At 37.5% G+C, this 25,316-nt stretch overlaps 1 protein-coding gene across 2 annotated transcripts in view; it reads right to left on the bottom strand.

Moving 5' to 3' along the window:
• Positions 1–3,957: 3,957 nt before the first annotated feature.
• Positions 3,958–25,316, bottom strand: part of Gas2 (growth arrest specific 2) — a 109,917-nt gene continuing 88,558 nt past the window's right edge. Inside the window, exon 7 of one of the 2 annotated variants that reach the window (XM_042691660.1) lies at positions 3,958–4,262. In XM_042691660.1, coding sequence (XP_042547594.1) covers positions 4,044–4,262 — 219 coding nt within the window. In that variant the 3' untranslated portion in view covers positions 3,958–4,043. The remainder of the gene's footprint in view (positions 4,263–25,316) is intronic. The other variant, XM_042691658.1, reaches the window with a different exon arrangement.

A 25,316-nucleotide genomic window follows, 5' to 3' on the forward strand; every position in this document is an offset into this window, starting at 1 on the left:
AGTGTGGGAAACATCCTTTCAAGAGTACCAAATGTTCCAGGAACCAGTGGCTCACGCCTGTATTCCTAGCTACTCAAGGAAGCTGAGATCTAAAGATCTCAAAGCCAGCATGGGCAACAAAATCCATGAGATTTTTTGTCTCCAGTTAACCACTAGAATGTCAGAAGTAGGTGCTGTGGCTTGAGTGGTAGAGTGCCAGCCTTGAGGGAAAAAAAAACTAATAATTCCTGAGAACCACAGGGATGACCTTTTGGCTTTTATTTCCTGGAGATATTATCACCTACGGAAGGACAACAAGCTTCCTGAAGATTGTATTACCTACTGTAGGACAACAAGCCATGTGGCTTCACTGATGTTGATAGAAGGAATGTTTTCTATCAGACTGCCCAGAGAAAATGTCAGTTAGACAATGCAAAATGGGGAAATGGGGATAGGGTTGTAGCTCAGTGGTAGAGAACACACTGAGCATGTACAGGAAACATGGGATCCTCAGCACCCCAAAAAATAGGTAACAATAAAACAAACCTCCAAGCAAAACATAAAAATCAACAAAGACAAAAATCTATGTATGCTAGGAAGAAAAGTACACCTGTATTTGTATTCTTCAAAGCAATCTTTCGGTTCCAAGCATATTTTGTGTCTCTTAAGAAGGCACCCTAAGGCTGTCACTACTGCTATTACTTGAATTTTAGCATAGGCCAGACAAAAGCACAGAGATGTCAGATGATTCACCCTGTAAATCTTGGCCAGTAGTGGAAGAACAGGGATTTGGACACTGTCCCTTAGCTTTTTCAATGATCCTGTCATTTTAAGAATTAAATATGCATAAATTCTTCAGCCAGAGTATGCTTTGTTATATCCTGAATTGTGTTAGCTCTATTACATAACATTTGTGCTCAATTTTAACTTCTGAGCTAATATGGATTTTAAGGGAATATGTTTTCTGAGTTAATATGGATTTTAAGGGAATATGAATTATTTTTTTTGCTAGTGACACAGTGTCCAAATCTTAGGAGACAGGCATTTTTACAATTTCTTCTTTGCTGTGTTTTACTCTGATAGAGGTTTCTGCACATTCTTCTTGCATTAATCCTCTTGGCTATTACAAAACTCTCCTGGGGCTTGACATCCACAAGAGAGCTTTCTTAATAGAATGGAAATTTCTGAGGAATCCAAAATGAATACCTCTTAGAGTTTCAGAAATCATTCATTAGGTGTTAAGGATCTAAGCACCTTTGTCAATGATAGAGATTGTATGGGGCTTTCTGCCTCCCACCCCAGAAGAAACTAAATGAATATGGTAACAGTAGACTAGACACCAGACTATCTGCTCAGGATTGAGATCAGTGTGGACCATGGCCTTTCCACTGTGTATTAAATTGGACTTATGTTTTGGAGACTCATGTTCTCAAACAGATTTTTGGACTTTTTAGATTTTTAATTCTTTATTCATTTGTTTAGAAACCATTATCCTTCTTTAGATCTTAACTCTTATTGAAAATAAGTTGATGTTAGCTCACCCCAGTCTATTGCCTAGTCCATTTTTACCCTGAAGTTACTGAGTAAAATGCCTATCTGCATTTAGTTATTTCTTTATGAATACAGTCCCATTTTTTGACATCCTTTTTCAGTGCTGGGCTTCAATTCTGACTTCATTCTCAATAACACTGAAAGAACCAATTTACATATGGTATAGCTGTAGTAACTTCTCCCCCTCCAAAGGTGGTTATGTCCTAATCTCAGGATCCATGGAGGTACTGTTTTCACCAGAAGGAATTTAGAAATGAGATCAAGTTCATTTCCTTAAATGGGAATTATTTAGGTGAACTAACTCTAATCACATGGATTCCTCAAAGCTGAAGATCTTTCTAACCTGTACTCAGAAGAAAGAGATGAAGAAAGAAGGGTCAAAAATAGGCTATGTTCTAGCTTTTAAAGTAGAAGAAGAGGCCATGCAAAGAGTGCAGGTCAATTCTGAAAGATACAAAAAGCAAGGGAATGGATTCTCTCCTCCAGTGTTCAGAAGGCAACATGACCCCAGTGATACTGATTTTAGGCCAGTGAGCGCATGTTGAATTTATGAGAGGAGGTTGGGATATTAAGACTGCGGTTCAAAGCCAGCCAAGGCAGGAAACTCTGTGAGACTCACATTTCCGATAAACTACAAAGAAAAATCCAGAAATGGTGCTGTGGTTCAAGTGATGGAACATTAGCCTTAAGCAAAAGAAGCTCAGGGACAGCACCAAGCCGAGTTCAAGTCCCAGCAAAAAAAAAGATTGGTATTTTTAGATATTGTTTTTGTTAAGCTACCAATATATTTGAATTGTGAAATTTAGCTTTCATTAGTAAAGACATGAATATGTTTATGGAAAATATAAGTACAGGAGGAAATTTTGACAGAAAAGTGACCATTAATAATATAGAGAAATGTAGTGTCAATATTAGTTTAATAATGTAAGCCTTAGTCAGCACTATATCCCAAAAAGTATTAGTTGAGGGTGTTAATACACACTTGTAATCCAAACACTCAGAAAACTGAGGCCATAGAATCATGAGTCTCAAGCAAGTCCAGGCTACATAATGAGACCCTGTCACAAAACAAAACAAAAAAGGTGTTCATACTATTGATTGCACTAAAGTGATTTTATCTCTTACAAACATATTACTGTTTCTTTTCATCTATAGTGCTGTTTTTCACAATCATTCCAGTACCATCAAATTTCCCCATGAAGTTTAACCTTGTCCCAAAGACCTGATTGTTGTTTAATTATATTTGTCACGTGTCAGATTTGTTGTCCCTAGAGGTTAGAGTCAAGAAGGGTAAATGAATTGCTCCATGTTAAGCATTGCTCCCATTCTCAGGCCTGCAGTTAAGATAGCACCTATGATAAAATCTAAACTTTGCTAAAAGCAAGAATACCGCCATCTATAACCCTTCATCCTGAGGAGGTTCTAGGTAGCCATAATTTGACTCTTTTTGCAACACTCATCAAACTATCAAGTTGATTAGTATTATTTCAGGTTCAAGTATTAAGATAAAAACAGATAATGGTTTTTAAATTGATTTATTTTTGAATCAAGTGTAGACAATATTTTGTTGTTTAATGGTACAAACCAGCCCTGTCCTGGGTATACAAGGGTATACATAAGCCTGTAACATCATTAGCTACAGTGAATTTACTGTACTAGACAGCATAGCAAAGTAGGATTAACTAAAGATAGAGTTTAATAAGAAAATGATTTTAAAATAACATGAAGTCAATGACATTTGGCTGTACAATTCACTCATCAAAATAGAAATGTATGTCAGCTTATGTGTGAATTATACTTGTCATTCTAAACACAACCAGGTGCTTAGGAAAATGTGTAAGCTATTCTCTAAGGGAGTATACTAAAAACTTCCAAAAGTACCCCAGATATTTGGTCAGAAATAAGAGAGATGCATTTTAAGGCAGTCTTTCAAGTGCATGTAAACTTTTCTGAAGTGGTCTTTCCAGTAAAGTATCACTGTTGTGAATACTTTACATTTACTCATGGAGCTGTTGGAAACATTAGTAGCACAATATCATACTAATTGTCATTTGATAAAAATATCTTTAAAATCCTGTAGTTATAAAAATTTCTGGGGTGCTTTTTACTCTTAGACTTATAGCAGGTATGTCCTGTAGACCGATCTGAAAACGCTTTCTTCCAACAGGATTTTATCTTTTAGCATCTGTATTTAGAGTTGTGTTCCTAAAATTGCTTTTGTTCTACATATGATGCTCATATATTGAGAAATGATCACTTGCTCGTAATTTATCTAATTTAAATGGGAAGTTAGAAATTCATTGAATAGGTGATTTTCTACAGAGTCATTACAAATAAATAGTGCTACTTTTTGAACATTTTTTTCAGTATAATGAGATTGTTTTTTCTTCCTGTTGCACTTCCCCCCGCAAAAAAAAAAAAAAATAGTTTTCAGAGGCTGTAAACTAAACTAACTACACTGGATAAGAGGATATAGGTCATTATGAGGGTCCCCTTGTAGCAACCAATCAGCTTCACTTAACCTCCTTCTTAGCCTTGTAATTGGCAGAGACCACCAAGTAATTATCCGGGTTCATGTCCTTAAGTGTTGGAGATTTGCTTTGGATGGGGGATGTTTTACCATCCACACGGGAGATCTGCAGCATTCGGCAGGGGTCATGTTTCAGCAAATACCCTGCAAAGGTTTCCCATCCTCCTCCCACGCGCACCATCACGTGCTTGTTGTGCAGCATCTAAAATGAAAAAGAAAAAAAGGTCAAATTCTGAGGATGCTTACAGAAGCTCAAATGAATTCGCAGTCCCGGTGAAATTACTGCTTTCTGTTTGCCTTGCATTCTCAATCTCATTGTTTTCTACCCAGTTGTGTCTCTCGCTGTCTGATTTAGCAGATGGCTTATGAAAGCATTTCCTACACTTGCGGTGCAAGTGAATCCTGGGTACACATCCCAGAATTCCATTTTATATCCATAAACAGTCTGGTTTCTTGAGTTTTAAGTCTTCTGTCTGATAGCTACTTTTTCTTTAGAGTTCTCATTAAGGCCTAGTTCCTCAGTGCTTGTTGGAAAACACCCTCCCACTAGGTTACTTCCCTCTCCATTAGAGTTTGAAAGGCTAAATCTCAATCCACTTCAAGGTTAATCACCACAGGGATGTTTGCTACAAACACAGAATTGAAAATGTACTCAGAAAAATGAAAATCTTCTCTCATCATTGTCACAACCCTTCAAGGCAAGTTCTTTTTGAAGAGTCAAACAATTTATGCTTGGCTTCAAGTCTTATTCTTTGTGGTTTTTTTTATTCTAATTAGAATAAGAAAAACAAAACTCCCACTTCCAAGTCCAAAAGCAATGTAAAGCTGTCAATGAGAACATTAGAGAACACACGGTTCTTTGGATCTAACTAAAACATTTCAGAATTGTAGAGATGTAGCATAGAGCCAGACCATTTTATCATAACCAAATAACAAAAGAGGGTAGGAATATTTTGGAATCAAGGACTCTGAAGAACCTTCTCCTGCCTGCAGTTTGGTGGATGTATCCTGGCTATGCAAATTTTGGGAACAGGATGTAGTTTGAAAGGGCACCTGGGATGCCATTTCTATCATAGAGTATGCCAAGTCTAAGTCACCTCACTCTACTCCTGCTAGAGATCTGATTTTTGCTTTTGTTTTTGTTTGGTTGTTGGTTGGTTGGTTTTTGTTGTTTTTTTTTTTTTGTTTTTGTTTTAATCCCCACTTACTGGAACTCAATAACCTTCATGTAGCATTTGAGAACTTGAAGAAACTTTTGGATCCTCTCCCTCTGTGCATGTAGCCACACAATTTTGCTTATGTATTTAGAATCTTGGAAGTCATCACGTGGTTGATGGGGAGCAGTTTTTAAATTAACTATTACGCAAACTATTGAAACAATAATTAAAATAGACTCATGAGAATCAAATGCAATACGATACTACAGATTATTCCCACTTATGGATTTTAGAATTTTAGGAGAATTGTTGAAATTTAGATTAGAACTGGAATCTATTCACAGCTAAAATTTTAAGGAGAGCCCCAGAATCATAAAGTAATTTAAAGTGGTTAGGATTTAGCCTAGAACATATGCGTAGCCAGTATTTCTATGGTCTTTCTACATAGACCACACTGAGGATGCTAGATTTTCCTGATCTACCTTTCCTAACTCCAACCTAGTGCTTTTCCCAGAGTAGTTGTTAATAAAAATTAAAATCCATCAATATTTTTAATAGATGCATCAATATATTCAATACTGAATAGGTTCTATATTTGCCTTCTGCTTTCTTCAAAACCATAAAGCTTGCTGGATGCCAGGATCTTATTCCTGTAATCCTAGCTTCTAGAGGCTGAGACTTAGAGGACCAAGGTTCAAAGCTAGGATCTCTGGCAGAAAAGTCCTGCAGACTCCATCTCCAAAACAAGAAACAAAAAGTTGGAATAGAGGCTTGGCTCAAGTGAGACTGCTTAGCAAGCAAGCTTTAAGGTCCGCCCTGAGAAGGCCAGGCAGACTCCTCCCTCCTCTTGACTAAGTCCCCTCCTACTACCTGTGTCACCTAGGAAACTGGCACACCTGGACAGTCACCTCCCCCTCCTCCAAGGTCACATCCTGCTTCCCATGCTTCCCATGACCAGGGCAGGGTCCCAAGCCTTGAGGTCACATCCACATTCAGTGTGGCCACACCTTCCCTCACCTGGCCCAGCACCTTCTCTCTGCCCCTTTCCTACTTAAACCCAGGTCAGACCTCAGCCTGATCCTTCCGGCCATGCCATGTGGTCTCCACCACGGGGGAGACGCTGGCGTGGGGGCAGGGCAGCAGCTTGGTAAAATAAACTTCTCTTTCTGCCTCAATACCGCATGGTGTTCTCTTTATCGGTCAATTAAACCTACATATCTAATTACCTAACACAAGCTAAGCAAACCTGAAGCATAAAACTTGTTGTTTTTCTTTACCATAAAATTAAGGAAATGTTTACTGAGACAAAGTTTGTAAAGGCTAGTGTTGAAATAGTACTGTGACCCATTTTCCTGTTCTTCCAGACTCACCACCCACCTCCCTTTGACCTTCTGCCAGCTCCTAGCCCTGTTCATTACAATCAGGAGTTTCTTTCAAACAACCTTAGAATGAATACTGCCTGTGACAGTCATCCAAGTTCACTTGACCATGAGCTGCCTATTTCCATCAGAGAAACCACTGGCCAGCATCTCTGGGGAACAGAATTTTGTTCTTTTTTTCTGATCATTTAGGTACATATTCTGCTTGCAGAGTCCCTAAGGATTAATCTACAGGAATCTGCAAAGTACATCCAATCTAAAATAGAGTCAAACTGACTATAAACACAAAAGGAAGCAAGTTTCTGCCCAGCTCCTCTTTCACTTGCTTGCTATGACACTGGTAGACTTCTGATTCTTACCACTGTCAATGTCTAAGGGTTGCCAGGAAATGTTTTACACATCTAGATAAACTTTTCTGACTTAATAAGTGCAGACTAATGGACAAAATTGCATTTCTCTAACTTCCATGTTCTAAAATTGAGCATCATATAATAGTGTCTCTAAAGGGGAACGCAGAAAATCCAACCTAGTTCTCTGGAGTATTGAAAGCTTTGTTGTTTAAAGGACTATGCGATCGTGTATGTGGGAAAAGGTAGTATATTTGTTGTTTTCTCATTTTGTTTTGGTTTTCTTCTCCCCAGTGATTATGACATTTTTAGATTTTGATGGCATTTTGTAGTCAATGATTATTTTCCCCCAAAGGTTTGACTAGCTACCCACTCACTGTTAAACTTCTAAAGGAAACAATGAACAGACAGTACATCCTATGCCATATTTAAAAATATTTACCACAAAAAAAAAAGCCAGGCACTGGTGGCTCACACCTGTAATCCTAGCTACTCAGGAGGCTGAGATCTGAGGATCACGGTTCAAAGCCAGCCCGGGCAGGAAGGTCTGTGAGACTCTTATCTCCAATAAACCACTAGAAAATGGGAAGTGGCACTGTGGATCAAGCGGTAGAGCGCTCGCCTTGAGCTGAAGAGTGCAGGGACAGTGCCCAAGCCCAGAGTTCAAGCCCCACAACCGACAAACAAAACAAAATATATATGTATATATATATATTTACCACAAAATTAATGTTTCATCTTTTGCAGGGATATTTTGATGTGGTTGACATTGAATCAATTCACTTGAAACCTGAAGAGTTGGGGCATTACTGATTTTTAGCAGCTGATGTCAGTGGTTTTATTCTCTTGAAAATTGTTATTAACTCTCAGCCTTAATTGTATGTTTTGCTTTGCTAGTTTTCATACAAGTCTTTCCACATACAACCTCCCAATCTCCGCCTAGCCCCCCACCCCCACCCCGCCGAAGGTTTCTAAGGACACCCAGACACATTTCCAAAGCATGGCTTGTTATACAGTTCTCAGAACTGCGATCCACTGCTCTCTTAATTTAGAACTACATTGATCCCCACTCCCGTGTCTAAGCTGTATTTTAAAACAACAACAACAACAACAGAAATAATACACACATAAATGTATTAACACCTTTAAGTGCTTTTTGGATGAAGCATTTCTTACAGACATAGGCAAGTGGGATCCCTTCACAAATGCATTTATCCCCATAATACTTAAAACAAATAGGACATTTCTTCATCTTCAAAGAAGAATATTGATTCCCTAATGAAGAAAAGCAATTGTGGAATCCATTACTTTTCCCCACACTTCAATTTGGCCACTTCTGGGACTCGGAAGGGTGCTAGGGTGGCACCATTCACTTTCTACAGGAAAGCTACAGAAATTAGTTATCTCAGTCCTTTGTGAGACAAAAGACTGTCTGAGGATGCACTTGAGGAAACAGACTTCTAAGTTCTGAGACATTTTTGCTGAAGTCCCATTTAGAAATTGCTAATCAGGAACCTATAATTTGCTAAAAGCTAGTGGTCAAAACCAGGCAACAGTTTCAAGTATGGGATTAAAGTATTAAGGTCATAGAGGTTGTTAACCCTGATTATAGAGAATTAGCTCCATCCTCTTTAAAGTATATTTCCAGTCTCAAAAAAGAATAAGTTTTGTACTCATCACATCCCTGTTGTTCAACCTGAAAGCTAATGAACTTGCAATAAACTAAATTACCATTTTTTTCTCCATTTCCTCCTAACACTTGTTCTATGGTGAGTTCTTCAAACAGAAAGGCTGAGCTGGCTTAGAAGGAAGACTCTGCTTGCTCCAGGAACTCAATCCATTTTAAGTCTTAGTGATAATAAGCTTTTTGTCTCAGGAGTTGTCTCTTACATTGAGCATGCTTCCTCTTTCTCTTGTCCCTCTACTGCCTAATTTAGTGGAATCTATATTTATCTTTTTTTTTTCTTCTGTACCTTCTCATTGCAGAATGAAATCCTCCTGTGCAAGTTCAGTTTTTCCATCATATCTTAATTTCCATTGCTTCTCCCATAGACTTACATTTTCTCCTCAGAGCTACCTTCTCAGCTGAATTGAAACTTAGAATGTTCAATTCTGACTTCCACATAGAAAACCTTCCATAGAAAACCTCTTCGTGTTGTGTGTTGTTCAGTGTGAATGTGATTTCATATTGGACTTATCCTACTGTATTGAGATGACTGCTTCATCTGTATTTTCCTTTTTATAATCTGTGGCCCCTCTGAAGAGGATAATAAAATAATCAATTTTAGAATCTTATATACACAAACTTAGATTCTCAGAATCAGGTCAACAGACTGAACACGCAATATGCCCTCTCATCTATATTTTCTAGACTATACTTTGTCTGACCAATGACAGCATTATCAGTACAGTGTTCTTCACATTTTATGGGTAGGAACACTGATGCTTTGAGGAGTTCAGCTTGAGGAGTTCATGCCTGAGGAGTTCATGTGAGATCATATGACAAATCAGTAGGCAGAAATTGAAAAAAGCCCTTTATACTTATTCCACCAAGTGTTTAGATTTGGACTTTTTTCTTAGTCATTTATCAGTATAACTTTGCATGCAAAAAGCATCATTTATATTAAAATAGTAGTAAGTAGCTTAAACATTAACTGTCTTGATTTAATTTATAGAGTTATATTCTAATAAGCTCCAAGAAAAAAACTGACTTTAATTTCAGAAGATTATCCTCTAGTGGCCCTAATTATTTCAAAACCAAACATGTGTCATGTGTACTATTAGGATGCAGTACATTATTGCCAAATATATGTTGGCATAAGGAGTTCCAGGTTTAACAATACTGTTCAATGTATATCTCATTATTCCTTTATATTGAGGATTCACAGTGTTGAACAATTTTATGTGGCTTCTCTTTACAGGAAGCACAATGCACACCATCAATGTGAGTATTCAAATTGAGTATATTTAATTCTATACATATATATTTATATGTATATATATATTCATATATATATGTATATACTTAAACAACAAGGTAGAGTTATTACAAATCTTCTCTTACACTTTTGTACAGTGCATAACAGTAACATGTATATTAGGTACTATTTCAGCCCTTACTACATTTTTCTGTCCTTTTTTGGTGGCAGGCAGGCATTCTACCACTTGAACCACATCCCCAGCTCACATTTAATATTTTCCACAATAGATAAAATGACCCTAACAGTGGGGAGAAGATCATTACAGGTTCAGGTAATATTTCTCAATAGTAAAGAGGGAGGAAAGAAAAACAGAAACAAGACAGTAACCAGAGTGTTACCAACATTTCTCCTTAATAGCATTAATGTAGTTATAGGTACATACCTCTGTAGTAGCACACACTGCAAATAATTTTCCTGTTCACATATCAGTGACACACATGCTTCACCCAGAGAAAGTTATGTTTGTATTTTTAAATAATTTCTTTCAGTAGTAGGTAAAAATCTTCCTTTTTTTTTTTTTTTTTGCTGGTAGTGGGGCTTGAACTATGGGCCTGGGCACTGTTCCTCAGCTCTTCAGCTCAAGGCGAGTACTCTACCATTTGAGCCACAGCACCACTTCGTTTTTCTGGTGGTTTCTTGGAGATAAGAGTTTCACAGAATTAACTACCCAGGCTGGCTTTGAACCATGAGCCTCAGATCTCAGCCTCCTGAGTAGCTAAGATTACAGGTGTGAGCCCCCGTGCCCAGCTAAAAATCCTTTAATTCTTATCCAGGGCATATTGTTTTCTGGCTATCTCCTGTTAGGAAGTCTCCTATTGGAACCATTTTCTGCAGACATTTTAAGAGTATCTGCTATAAGCCAGAAACAAAGATAATATAAGATTTTTTGATATAAAGAGGTTTAAAAAAGTCAAAGTCATTGAAAATGCTCTTGGTTCAGACAGGCAGAGAGAGGGTCAGACAAGTGATTCATCAGAGCTAGGCTAAAAATCTCATCTTTTTCCGAGTCTAGTAATGGCTTTGCAGTCAAAGAGCTCCATCATTTTAAATATGTTATTCTGAAAATGAATCCAATATTTAAAGGTGCTATAGTCCTTCATGCATTGCTTCAGAAGTAGTTTAGAACGTGCCAGGTAAATCATCATCTTTGTTTAAGGGAATTGTCAGACTATAGCATGTCTACCTAATGCCTGCTTTCTAGCACCACCATTTATTCTTATTTTCATAACCTCAGCTGGTAAGAGGCTATTTCATAATTAACCAAGTTGTGTAGTCATCCAGCTATTTATCCCAAAGGAAAAGCATGGTTCAAAAGGTAGTTAAGCTTCCCATGTAAACTTAGAACACAATGGAAGTGTCTTCTGTTGTAGAAATGATCAATCCATAGCTTCCTAGGAAGACTGGAAAGGTCACATCTATTTCAAGACAGCCAGTGCTCTGGTTCCTCTGACATGTGATAACAAGAACTCAGGAAGAGAACTTTTTCCTCTCTAATTATATAGCTTTGAGAAACACACTGGAATCAAATTATGTGTAGGTATTAATAGACTCAGGAAAAAAAAACTATTACTTTTTTCTTCTTTGTGGGGACTTTAGCATTTGGGAACAGAAATTTATCAACACATTTCTCATGAAAAAGAAAGCCTGTATTTTTTATTGGTCCCAGAAAAACTACAGGATGCACCAAAGACAGATTGAAAAATATTAGAAGTTTATCATCAATGTAGTTGTTTTTCAGAGTGACCTGGCTGTGTATCACTTAGCTGAAAACATAAACAGCAAACAAGCTAAAAAAAAAAAAAACTCAAGAAAAATAAACAATACCCAAATACCCAACAAGAAATGTTTTTGTTGAGTGAGCAGAACTTAAAAGCTGCGTGCTCCTAGTAAATAGCTCTATTAAGCACTTGGCATGGATTTGACCCAGACCATAATTCCTATAAGATGCTGTGGGTGTCCTCACCCCCTCAGGATAATGCTGGCAAATCGGTTTTCTTCTGACTTTACCCTTCTGTTGGTGCCCCCACCATCCCCAACTAGAAGTTCAGGAGCATGTGTCAAGTGCTCTGCATGCTACCACCATTAGACATGGAGGTTGTGAGACCCTTTTAGCAGGATGCCCTCTTCATCTGTCCCACTACACTAATCCCCTTCCATTCCTGAGCCACTGCCATCTTCCAAACAAGACCTCCTCATGCTGCCGGTGTGCTTAAACCATCTTGAGTGCTTCTCCATTGTCTGTTGAGTTTCTTAGTCAGCCCACCTGAGGACCAGGCCTCAATCCCATTGATGCGGTAATGGGAACAGGACAGAATCAGCATCCCAGGGTGGGCAGAAACAGCTTTCTAGCAGTGCTAAAATTTCCTGTCTCTGTTTTCACCATAAGAATAACTATTCTACTGCACAAATCACTTCATGGACCACCCACAATTATTCTTTCTCACATTCTTGAATCAGTATGTCAGCTACTGTATTGTGTAGACTGGGCATAGTTCAAAGCACAGACACACCCCAGGGGTACTTACCTATGCCTGAGCTAATCTCCAAATCACCTACCCCACATTATGTTAGTAATTCCTTAAAATTCCCAGAAAGTTGCACTTCTTATTTCATATGCATGTAGTTGTTTTACATTTACCAGGTTGAACTGAAGTGAATGTCTTTCTTTTGGCTATTCACTAAATAGTTATTCCTTGCTAAATTTCATGCACTCTGGATTTTGTATATGCTAGGTACACCCTGTTTATTGAATGATATTGAGTGATATTATTGAATGACTATTGAGTGAATATTCAGTGAATTAAAGCTAATACTTAAAAATGTCTCATTCAATAATCAATATTTGAAATACTGCATGTCTTCAGAATTCACAGAAAGATTAAAACAAAAGAAAAAGTAGAATGACTTTGGAAAGAACTCCTCCCCCCCAAAAAATGAGGATGTGAATGATAATGCACATCAACTTCTGTTCAGAGAATTTCTTCAAGACACAGATTTGGAGTCACAAAATATAGGGGTAAAAAGGGGATTGGTACAGTAAATCCAGAGAGAAACATGCAGAAGAAAAAACAGGATAAGAGAGAAAAATCATGATTGACTCCAGAGTAAATAGAGTACATTGTTATTCATGATCTTTCTTCACAAATCCTCCTCGCTCTTGGCTGAAAAACAGTTCACAAATACAACATGTTACTTTATAAGCATTCCACTTCTTCTTCTTGTAGTGCTAAAGTGGTGTGGGTCCCTCAGTATCACTCTGGTGCTCATTAAGCCCTTCCCATTTAATGGACTGTAAGAGTTTCACGTTTCTGCCCTATCATCTACTTTCCAGTGGAGCCATACTTTACACAGGCAGCCATATCCCATGCTGATTGCCTAGAGGAGACAAGGAAATAACTCCTCTACCCTCAACTCTGGCTCCCTTCTGCCTCCTGAGATGGCATTTGCTTCCTTATTCCTCCCTGTCAACCTCATGCTCTGTGTGTTTTAACAAGCCATCGTAACTTGAGTGAAAACATTGTTTTTAGAAAGCAGTCATCTTCTATCCTGAGGGAGAACATTAAATTAATTTATAGGACAACAGGTTCTGTCATTGTCTAATATTACTCTGAAATGGCATATGTTCAGAATTGAGCAACTGGGAATTCAGCTATCTGCTGAAGGTACCCTGAGCAAGGAAAGCAGGTGTTCAACAGATATGCTTGCCTTGTGGAAAGGCAGCATTTTCAAGATAAGAAGTAGGGTCACATGTTATCAGCAAAAACTGGAGTCAGCTAATCTTGCATTTCAAGCCGCCTTTGCCAGAGTTTGGGATGCCATCCCCACCTTTCTAGTTCTATGAAATTCTTAATCACAACCCAGATAAGCATGTGCAAGACTAATTCCTCATTGTTTACAGTGGTTTCTCATGTTTAGTTTATCTTCTCATTGCTAACTTCCTTATATCAATGGCCTTTCATTGACCTTTCTTTTGATAGAGGGCAAAAGGTGAGTGGATGTACCCACAGCAGAAATAACTGCTTGGTCTCTACCTCAAATGATGTCTTTGTTATGATTGTAATTGATTTATTTAATTTCCCTGGGTCTCAGTTTCTCTTTCTAACAATTATGACCACAATATATTTTCTTCCTAGACTTTTGGAGAAAAAGATATTCATGCATGTAGGCACATATCCACAGTCCCTGAAATCTGGAATAGTACAAACACTACCAGCCCATTATTTATATTACTATGACAACTACTAGCACTATTATTATCTAATAACCATGCTGCTGCTGTACTGCTATCCCTGTCATTGTTGGTTATGATGGGGTCCTTACAGATTTTACGTCTTTAAATTCTTAGAGATGTTTTAAGTGTCTTGTATTATGGTTCACATTTCCATGTGAGAATATGGTAGCAAGAAGAAGTTAAATAAATTGTCCTAGCTAAGCAAGCATGAAGTTTAGACTTGACCCTGAGTCTCTCAGAATTTAAAGGCAAAGTTCATAAAAAAATAAAATAAAATAAATAAAGGCAGGGTTCATTGTCACACTCAGCTAATGGAGCTTTCCGGAGAGTTTACAGTTTCTTGATCCTCATCCAGGCTCTTTCCCTAAGAAATGCCTCTTTACTTTAGAACCAAGTGCTGCTATTTCATGATATTTCTATAAGTCAATTATATTGTCCAATTCTGAACTCATCCCAAACCCAGAACAAAGAAGGAGCAGTAATTCATTTCTGGAAGAGTTTACTCGAATTTGAAACATTACCCATATAAAAAAGATTGAAACTTAAGTATGCTCTGTGAGTGTTTTGCCTTGGGCCCTACATCATATAATAAAGTTATGTCAAGACCCAGACAAATTTGAAAAGTACTTCCCTTTATTCCATTTCACTTTGCTATCAGAATTACTCAGTACTTTGGCAGTCTGGTATCTCAGCTACCATGATCCGGATGGAGAATTGCAGCCTCAGATCGATAAAAGGAGTGGCTCAAGGACCCACAGCACACGTCTTCTGATGATAAGTTGCTGCAGTATCTAAATGTTGAAAATCAATCCTCCAATGTGGATAAGGTCTCAAGAAATAACTCAATATTGGGACTGGAAAGAAAAAAATTTCCTGGCCTATGGTTACTGCCATCCTCTGGGAGGAAAAGCTAACTTCTGAGGCTCTACTGAAAAATGACTCTATAATAGCTTCTTTCGGGAAGTAAACATGAGATGGATAGCTAGCTGATGACATGCAATGATGAATTGGAAAAAGGTTTCTTGGCATCTGTTTGAAAATATGTGTAGGAGACCTTAATGCCCGAGCTTGTCAGTTAGTGTCTACTTGTTACATAAGATCTCCATTTGCCCAGCTCTGCACCAAATGAAATTAAGAGGCTCAGTTGCAACCTAATTACCAATACATGGCACCATTTCAGATAGGAAAACATGGTTTTAATAGGAAAACAGTCAGCAGAGTGAAGGTGATGAAGCAGATAACACTGGTATTAGAAAGAGAAGGTTGTCTTGAAGTATTTGCAGCTGATCTATACAGAGTGAATGTAGAATTCATCTTGCAAGGACATAAAATCTATTCAAGAAAGGGGGACTGGATCCAGAGGCAAAACACCCACACAGACACACAAGAAAAACATCAAAACAAAAAAAGTAGAAGCATTCTTTCTACTAAGCAAACATGTGTTTCCCTGATTCAACTTGAACTTAACTGTTTCTAATCCAAAATCAACAAGCAGTCTAGCATAAGCAGCCAGATTTAAGATTTGCTGATGGCAATGTACAGCAATGGTCTCCAAACAGATGTCTTTCTGAAAGGTAACAAAGATTGTCCTCCAAATACTCTGAAAAAAAAACTATTCCTTTGCTTTGAATGTAATGTACCTTTAGTACATTAGTAGATCTCTTGAAATGCAAACTTATATTTTTAAAGGTATTCAATACTTTGTATTGACAAAACATTTGATAATAGGTGCCTCCTACCTTTTAAAGCCCCAATACAAGTGAAAGGCTAAGAAGAAAAAGATATAGAGCCACAGGACTCAGAAAAATGGACAGACCAGAGTGATTAACACACACTTATTAGTTAGAAAATAAATGAGTTGTAGGGGTTGAGAGAGGTAGAGCTAAAAGCCTGAAAGGGAAGCTATACAAAATAAGCTGGTGAAAGCATACCTAGAAGTTATAGAAAAAATAAGCTGGGCACTGATGGCTCATACCTGCAAATCTAGCTACTCAGGAGGCTGAGATCTGAGGATGGCAGTTTGAAGCCAGCCACGGCAGGAAAGTCCGTGAGACTGTGGCCCAAATGGCAGCGTGCTAGCCTTGACCAAAAGAAGTTCAGGGACAGAGCCCAGGCCCAGAGTTCAAGCCCCACAACATGTGTGTGTGTGTGAATAATGAGATGAAAATCAGCACAAAGATTCTTTAGTACCCCACTGCAGATCTACTGTGCTGATGATGGCTTCATTCTACCAGTGAGCACTACATCCTTGCAGCAGAAGAGAGAGGTTTATCTCTGCAGAAATTGAATCAATGAATGATGTTCCCAACTGTTAGAACTGTTATGTACTGGAACACGATGGAGAGGGAGGCAGATGATAATAACTAATAAATACGGCAAAATGTCCACCACAGAACCCATATGGGAGTTCTATGGTTCACTATTTTTTAATACCCTGGTAAGTAATTCCAAATAGAAGGTTAAAGGAAAAATATATCTAGATTCCATTCTTTTATCACTATCTCCAAGGCCACCTCCTTGGTCCAAGTTTTCCTGATCTTACCTGGATGACCTCAGTAACTTCCAAGGTAATCTTTAGGTCTCTCCTTAATATGCTCAGTAAAGCAGTGAGCGAGGTTTTGTTAAATCAGAACTCACTAGTTTGGGGATGTGGCTCAAAGGGTAGAGCACCTGCATGGCAACCACAAAGCTCTTGATTCAAATCCTAGTACTCCAAAGAAAAATAAATGAGAGACTAACCCAGGAAAAAGAGTCCTTAAAAATCAAGTTAAAGAAAATCTTAGGATAACACTGAGACAGACCCAGGGTGAAGGAGACAGAGAATTGTTATCTTCATGTTCCTGTGACAGTGGATTAATGATTATACCATGGAACATGTCTAAAGCTAAAATAAATAAGATAAGGCATCATATTCATATAGTTAAGGAATTCATACACAAATCCAAGGAGGAAAAGCTCTAATAGATGAAACAAGCTGTCTGTGGGGAAACGCAGCAAGAAGATAAGGAGGAAAGGTAAGAGGGGAGATAGGCTACTAGCTTTGGTCACAAGTCTTACAGTACTACTTCAATAAATACGTATGTGAATTTCTATAAAACTTAAACTAAAAAATCCAGAGCCACTACTAAGTAAAAGAAAATAACCCATCTACAAAGGCATTTTTCTTTTTCATTAGGAAAATTATCTATTGTTAAAATCTCCTCCTCCTCCTTCTCCTTCTCCTTCTTTCTTCTGTAGAGTAACTGGCAGGAATTTTGACATTTCACTTTATAATGAGACACTTTTAACTTGGAGCTGGTGACTCATGCCTGTAATCCTAGTTACTCAGGAGGCTGAGATCTGAGTTCAAAGCCAGCCCAGGCAGGAAAGTCCATGAGACTCATCTCCAACAGACTACTCAGAAAAACTGGAAGTGGCACTGTAGCTCAAATGGTAGAGTGTTAACCTTGAGCACAAACTGGCTCAGGGACAACAGCCAGGCCCTGAGTTCAAGCCCCAAACAGGTGGGGGTGGGGGGAGAAAGACAAAGAAAGAAACACTTCTATATGAAATCAATAAAAATCAATAATGCTATATGATCCCTTGTAACATACATCAATAGTTGAAGCTAATGAAATAATCTGTATGCTTTATTTTATATCATTTCACTGTATAATAGTTTCACTTAATATAACTTCGTTGTTACAAATCTCTTTCTTACACCATTTTATTTTAAAGCCATTTTCTTTTATACATTACTTGAAAACAGTCTTATCACTCAAACCAAACCATGACAATGTCTTTAGGTAAGTTTGTAAAATTGGCAGTCATAGCTTTGCCATTCATATGGTCCCTCTCCCCAGCTCCAAAGACTCCCTAATCAATTCTCTCCTTTGCTATAAGATGTATCCAAAGTAATTATATACTGCAGTGTTCCTCTTCCAGAAATCTTTCTGAGACCCCGAATTCCTTAACCTTTCAAAGTTTTGATGATTACTTTTCAGTATATTCAATCTGCAAATCTAAAAGACATCTATAAACCAACCTATTTTGTCAGCGTATATATGTAAAAATTCACTCTTTAATGTATTTGGCTTTCTAAATAGATCCTTTGTTTTCATCTTTCACATATTTATAGTCTTTGCAAAAATATTCTGAACAGTTAGACCTATTCTGAATTCAGAAGTCTTTATATTCCAACCTCACCATTCATTTTTCCACTGTAAGTAGGCGAAGTTTGGAGCTCTCGGTTCAAATTGTTCAGTCTTCCCAAGTTGAAGTTCAGAGAACTAAAGAATTCATGGCTACACATGATTGGTTCAGCACTGTCCACATGGTCACTGATAAATGAGCCTATTGTTCTCTGAGGCCATCCAGAGGGCAATGCAGGGAAGATGACACAAACTCTGTTTATAAAAGCCACACACAGGGAAGGCCTTTAGAAACTGTCACCAGAAACTGCTGCTGGAAAATCACTCTGTGTTCAGACATGAACTCTCAAAGCTGCTATATTGAGGTTTTTTGGTTTTGTTTTCCTCTTGAATCATCCTTCACTCTTGAAAGATTCTAATAACTTGTTATTATTAAAAAGTTGACACTCATACTATCACCAGCTCATCTTTTATTTTTGTATTTCCATAGTTTTATCTTCGTAGTCTCCCACCTATATTTTTGTCCATGATATTTTTAGGGTATTCTGCATGTGGGTGAGGGCTCTACATAGGTATATGTGCTAGGATGTTAAATGCAAACTCATAGCTAGATATAACATTTTTATAAGTGTATCCCATTGTATACAAATTCATATATACATCAATCCCTGATCATTTGTCTTCTTCTCTTCAACCTATGTCAAAGAGTTCCATAGTTCTTCTAAGTAGAATCTGGCCAGCACACAGATGCTATTGTGTGTTTTAGGCTGCCTTTTTCAAATGCCAATGATAAAAATCAAGGTATAAATCTTAAGACAAATGGTTTCTTTGGCCACACTTCCTTTTCCCTTTTCTCTCCCCAACAACACACTGCATAAAATGATGTGTCTATTTGTACAGATACCTTCACATATATCAATGAGAATGCCATCATTTTCTCATAACTGTCTTCCTTTGTTTCTCTCATTCTAAGCTAAATAGTGAAGTAAGAGTGCCAACCTCTGCTCGTCACTGACAACTTTAATCTGTAATTCATAACGCTTTACTTCCAATTTAGTTAAACCCTATTGATGTGTTTGTCCAATGAATGGCCTTCTATAGAGACCACGTCACATAACTTGCTAATAGAAATGTCATGACTGCTGGCAACATGAAGCCACCACATTATCTACAGTACATGTGAAGGAAAGCAAATTTGGCAGTGGTGTGTGATCTCCTCTGGCTCTATTCCTTCTGTGATCATTTTGAATGCACACTTTTCTTTGTTATAATATATTTGAGGTCTGCCCAAAACACTGTGCTGCTACTTTATGACCCCTAGCATCTAGCCTGTTCATAAAATCAAAGCCAAAATTGCATTATTAATGTTGAAGCCACATTAATGGTTTCCATACTCTCAGAACCTTTCTTTCTTCTACTGTACATACTATTATTGACATCCACTATTTAATGGAGATCAATAGTCCATCCTGACCTGTAGTTTTTTAGAGGTCATTGTCAAAATTACTGTGTTCAGCAAGCTAAGATGTGCTAAACAATTACATTTAGCTAGAGGAGGCCATCTACAACTGACATCAGCCTTAAAATGTTTATTTTTCTCTCTTCCCCACCTTTTTATTTAGTGAACAATCCCTCCCTCCATAGCTTTTCTAGATCTCTATATAGTTTTACAAGAAACTTCATTAGGCAGTCTTCATCTTCACTGATGCTATCATTCTCAATGCTCAAAACCACCACCCTTTCTCCTCAGTCTCACCTTTCCCCTATGAGATCCTCAGAAAGAAAGGAAGATGGACTGATCTATCTTTATTTTCTTTTTATCCTGAGTCTATCTGATCTCTGATAGTAGCTATTTCTGGTTAAATTTCTTTAGCTCTGTTGGAGTTTTGTTGTTCTCTATGCTCCCAATATTATTTTTATTTCTTTTCTGAACTCTATTTGTATAGGCTGTCTTTCTTTTGAAACTATACAGAAAAAAAGACTTCCCTGTATGTATCATGTCTTAAATCTCTCTTTATCATACACAATTTTAATTATCTCTCACATGACTCTACCAAGCTTTTTCTATAAAGGTTTTCAAATGATGTCATGGAAGCGTGCTGTGAAGACCTTTGGCTTAGTCTTTGGTTGGTGCAGGGAGGTCTGTAAAAGTTGGTTGGAAAAAATTATCTGAGTCTCGAAGAAGGGCAACATTTTTCTACAGACCAGGGCTTTAAGCACAAATGCAAGAGAACCAATGAAAAATTATGTGTATAAAACACTTTAGATTCATAGACTCAACAATTATTCTCAATCTTCTTCTTGCTTCTTTTAATTCTACTTTGGTGACAAGGAAATCTAATAATTTATTTTCTCATATTTCCTTCTAAGGGGTCTTTGACACTGTGACTGAGAGGCCCTTAAGGAGATGCTTGAAATAAAATTATAACTATCACTACTCTTGCCCATCCTCTTTCTAGCTCAAATTCATCCAAGATCATTCCTGCTACAAAGCAGCTGCTTATGGCCAAGACACCACATGTCCAAACAGCAAAATATAAGACAGAAAGATCTTTTGTTCTTAATGATACCACCTTGTCAATAAACAAATTACATCTGAGACTGATGTCTGAACCTTAGAGGGTTGTGATGTTTAAGCCACTATCATCACAATTACAAGCAATCCCTATAGGAACAACAACAACAACAACAACAACCTGACAATGAAGTGAAGTCTAAGAAGGCTACCTGGAACATGAGTCTGTTCTTTACCCTAAAAGATGTATATGTCTGAGGCTAGCAATTACAGTTGTAAATGACAGTTGACAAAGAATATTCCTGTCATGAGAATGAAGTTGGGATAAAACCATGACTTAAGGTACTCTTTACTGGTAGTATTACAGATATGCATGTAGCAATGTTAATGAAGACAAACAAAAGGTGCTATGTCAGGAAAGAAGCCTGAAGAGCTGGGCTATAGCATCACCAGTCACTGAAGGAGCTGTTCCCTAAATTCAAGGCAATTCTTAAGTACTCTGAATAGGAAAATACTGGGTATATCTATTTTTAAGTTCATTCTACATACTCTGTGAAGTTCATTCTACCTGAATGGAAAGGGGGAATGTAGGCTTATTTTGCCTCCTACTTTAAAAAAAATTTCCAATGCTCTCTTTATGTTTATCATATAATGACCACAATATATTTCCCGTTGGATTTCTGTTATCACCTTTCTAGAATGCACCACTCACATATAGATGGGGATGGCGCCACTCTCTTGGATATGTTGTCAGATAGGAAGAATAGGTAGGGCATATACAGTCCCTTTAACGAAGGAGAAAAACAAGACATGGAAAGAAAGCTAGGAATTCGTAATTTTAGAATGACTTCGAAAATTAGCTCTGAGAGCCAATTTAGGAACCAGCTGAGGCTAATTACTGTGTTACATAAACCTTTGTTCAAAAAGTACCTCTTATAACACAGTCAAGATGAAGAGTTAAATGTACTTCCTTCTAATTAATGTCAGAGAATGCATAAAGTGATATTCAGATATAGATACACCTAACCATGAAACCAACACGCTATTGGAAAATAAGTTTTTTTTCTATTTTACATCATTGATTGCTGCCTGGCAGTTAAATTGGTAAAAGTATGTCCCTCGAGTTAATGTCAGTGCCAATAAAATGACAATTAATAAGACCCTGTCTCATAATAGTGATCAAAATATCTGTATATACCTACATTCATTTTTTCCAATCTACAATTCTAATTTCATTTCTAAAAATAATTGTAAAATAATCACTATTATATCCCGGGGGGGGAAATATCTGGCACCTCTCAAGAATTAATATATCTATGAAATGACACCCAACAATCATTGAGTGATTCCTAATTGACAGAGACTGACAAGGGCTTCAAATTCGACTCTCATTTAAATTTCATACTAGTTTTTAATACAATAGTATAATCACCATCTCTAATGTAAAATTGGAAACTTAGGTAAATTCATTTAACTGCAAATTCAGCAAGTCACAATAGTGACTGGCAATCAATGACATGACCACAAGATGGCGGCTGCAAGCCGAAGTCAACCTACATGTTCCTAAGGTAGGAGAAGAAGAGAGAAAGCTGGTAGTAACAGTTCTGGTTTCCTTTCAGACATTTCTGTATGACTTGATGCCAGGAAAGCCATCTGGCCACCCAGCTAGAATGAACGCTGAGAATGTAAGTTCTTAAATGTCCCTATTTCTATAGTAGAGGCAAACTGAGAGGAGACTGGAGATGGCTGCTGAATCATTGAGCCTGCTGAGATTAAACTCAAATCATTTATCCTTACATGAAAAGCTCTCTCAAACATATGAATGAATGGACCGATTTTATTTTCCAGCAATTTACTGGGCATCATACAAGATTTGTTTCTCAATTACTACAAAGCCTGCAATAATTGCTTCCTCTTTATAATGATCATCAGGTATTTTTATATCAGTAGTTTTAAGCTCAGAGGGCATCTAGGATTTTCCAGAGGCAGTTTTCTTTGTCACACTGGGAGAAGGGTGTTTGCAATGTCTTGTAGCAGGTAAAGACATTTTGCAAAATCCTACAACAGTGTGGAACAGCTGCACATTTCCAACAAGGAAATATCCAGAGCTCAGTGGTGCTGAGTTTGTAAATTATTCAGTATCATATATCTTTCCAAATGAAGAAATCACATCATATGTAAAGAAACCTTGCTTGTAAATGGCAAACGGCTTCTGCTTTAATCATTTTGTCATTATCAAACATATTTTCTTGTTTCTCCATCTTCTCTTTGAGGTTCATTAGCATACAGGACTCATAAAGCCACATTCTGCCACAAGAATAACAACAATGAAACTAGAGGAGCTCTTGTAGCTACACTTGTTTTTCTCCTACAGCAGCAGAGCCTGTGAGACAAATGGGAAGGAATACATATTGCAAATTTCAGGTTGTAGAGACAGCTTGACACCTTAAAGAAAGATGAACCCCACAACCAACAAGAAACCAGCAAATCATTCCTCTTGAGCCAGTCAGCTAAACAATATTCAAGTGGGAAGGCAAATAAAAATATTCCCACAGATAGATTCTAATGTTTTCTACCATTAAAGAGACTCAAAAAATTGACCCATTGCAACGATGAGATGTACAAGACGCTGTGTCGAAAAATGAACTTTACAATTTAGCCGAGGCGGGGAGAGCGGAAGGGGGGCGTAGTTGTGGAGGTGGGAGGGACAGGATGGTAGGAGAAAAACAAAGGAGGAGGCAACAATGCTGGATAAGAAATGTACTCGTTGCCTTGCTCATGTAACTGTACCCCCTCTGTACAGTATTTTCACATTAAAAAAATTATTAAAAAACAAACAAGCTGTTTTCCAACCCGCCAGTGAATGGCATAGCAAAATTGTAGTCACTGAAGTTGCTCGCTAGATGGCAGCAGCATATAACTGCGTGGATTTGGCCTTGACCAAAACTTTAATGCAGCATTATTTAAAATGTGTTAGAACAAAAGAAATGAACACATTTCCCTCTCAATATTTCTCACCAGTGCCTAGTATTTATTTTTTGCTATGCTCAGAGCTATGCATTTGTTTTGTTTTCAAAATAAATCTGCTTTTCATTCTTGAATATGTGTGATTGTGTGAAAATAAATTCATGTACATAGACATACAAATTATGTAAGTGTAACTATTTATTTAAATGTCCCTAGGTCGCATATATATTGCACATGAAATTTATAAAAAGATAGCATATACAATACAGTAATAATAGTATTAGTTACTTTATGTCAAGTAGTTTATGTCACTGAATGCTTTTAGTACTATTTGCTTTGATCCATGTTAAGCAACTTGGTCAGCGGTTACATTGTGTAATGAGTTATAGAACTTGAACTTAAGGTACATATTTCAGGAATTTCTAAGGCTTCAGAGATTTTGAATTTATCATTAATTTCTATTTTCCTTCATATCAAACATAGACAAGTGTTCAACAAACTTCTTATCCCAGCCAAAAGAACAAGTCAAGCACATTTCATAGTAGTGGATAAAAATAATTTACATGGTAAGACAAAATTGATTGATTGATTGATTGTGTGTGTGTGTGTGTGTGTGTGTGTGTGTGTGTGTGTGTGTGTGCTGGCTCATGGCCTCAGGCTCTCACTTGGCTACTGACACAAAGCTAGTGTTCTACCACATGAGTCATACCTCCACTTTTGGCTTTTTGCTCTCTAAATGGAGATAAGTCTCATGAACCTCACTGCCCAGGCTGGCATCAAATGAGATCTTCAGATCTCAGCCTCTGGAGTACATAGGATTACAGATGTAAGCCAAAAATGTCCAGACAAAATTAATTATTAAGATGGATATCAAAATGGGAATTATCATTTTCTAAATTAATTGAATCAGAATATCTTTTGAAATGTTACGCTCTTATAACACACACACACACATCTTTTTTTTTTTTTGGCCTATGTGAGTCTTGAACTCAGGGTTGAGTGCTGTCACTGAGCTCTTTTTTGAGCAAAACTAGTGCTTTACCACTTTGAGCTTTCTACCACTTTTGAGCCAGAGCTCCACTTCCTATTTTCTGGAGGTTAATTGGAGATAAGAGCTTCACGGATTTTCCTGCCCAGGCTGGCTTCGAATAGCAACCTTCAGATCTCAGCCTCCTGAGTAGCTACGATTGCAGGAGTGAACCATTGGTGCCCGGCCAATAGGTGATTTTTTTTTTTTTTTTAAAGTGCAGCCATAGTTGAACAACAACTATGACAGGCAAGTTGTGAGTAGTTTTCCTTTCTTTTTGACAAGGTACAGATAAAACTTAAGATATCAAATAATTCTGAAGAAGGTTATGAGTATGATGTTATCATATTCAGATGGGTTCTGCTTAGGATACAAGTGTATAGCTTAACAGAATCTGCAGTGCCCCATAAACTGCATCTCTTGTTCTGTGATCAATTTTGTGACTTCAGTGGCAGAAGCAGGAATCAGGTTGTGTCTATCTGAAATATGCTCCTAACATCTACGAATGTTGTCCTTACCACA

This window comes from Dipodomys spectabilis, unplaced genomic scaffold (genome assembly GCF_019054845.1).
Source record: "Dipodomys spectabilis isolate Male_0828 unplaced genomic scaffold, ASM1905484v1 ptg000145l, whole genome shotgun sequence".
NCBI classification, from domain to species: domain Eukaryota; kingdom Metazoa; phylum Chordata; class Mammalia; order Rodentia; family Heteromyidae; genus Dipodomys; species Dipodomys spectabilis.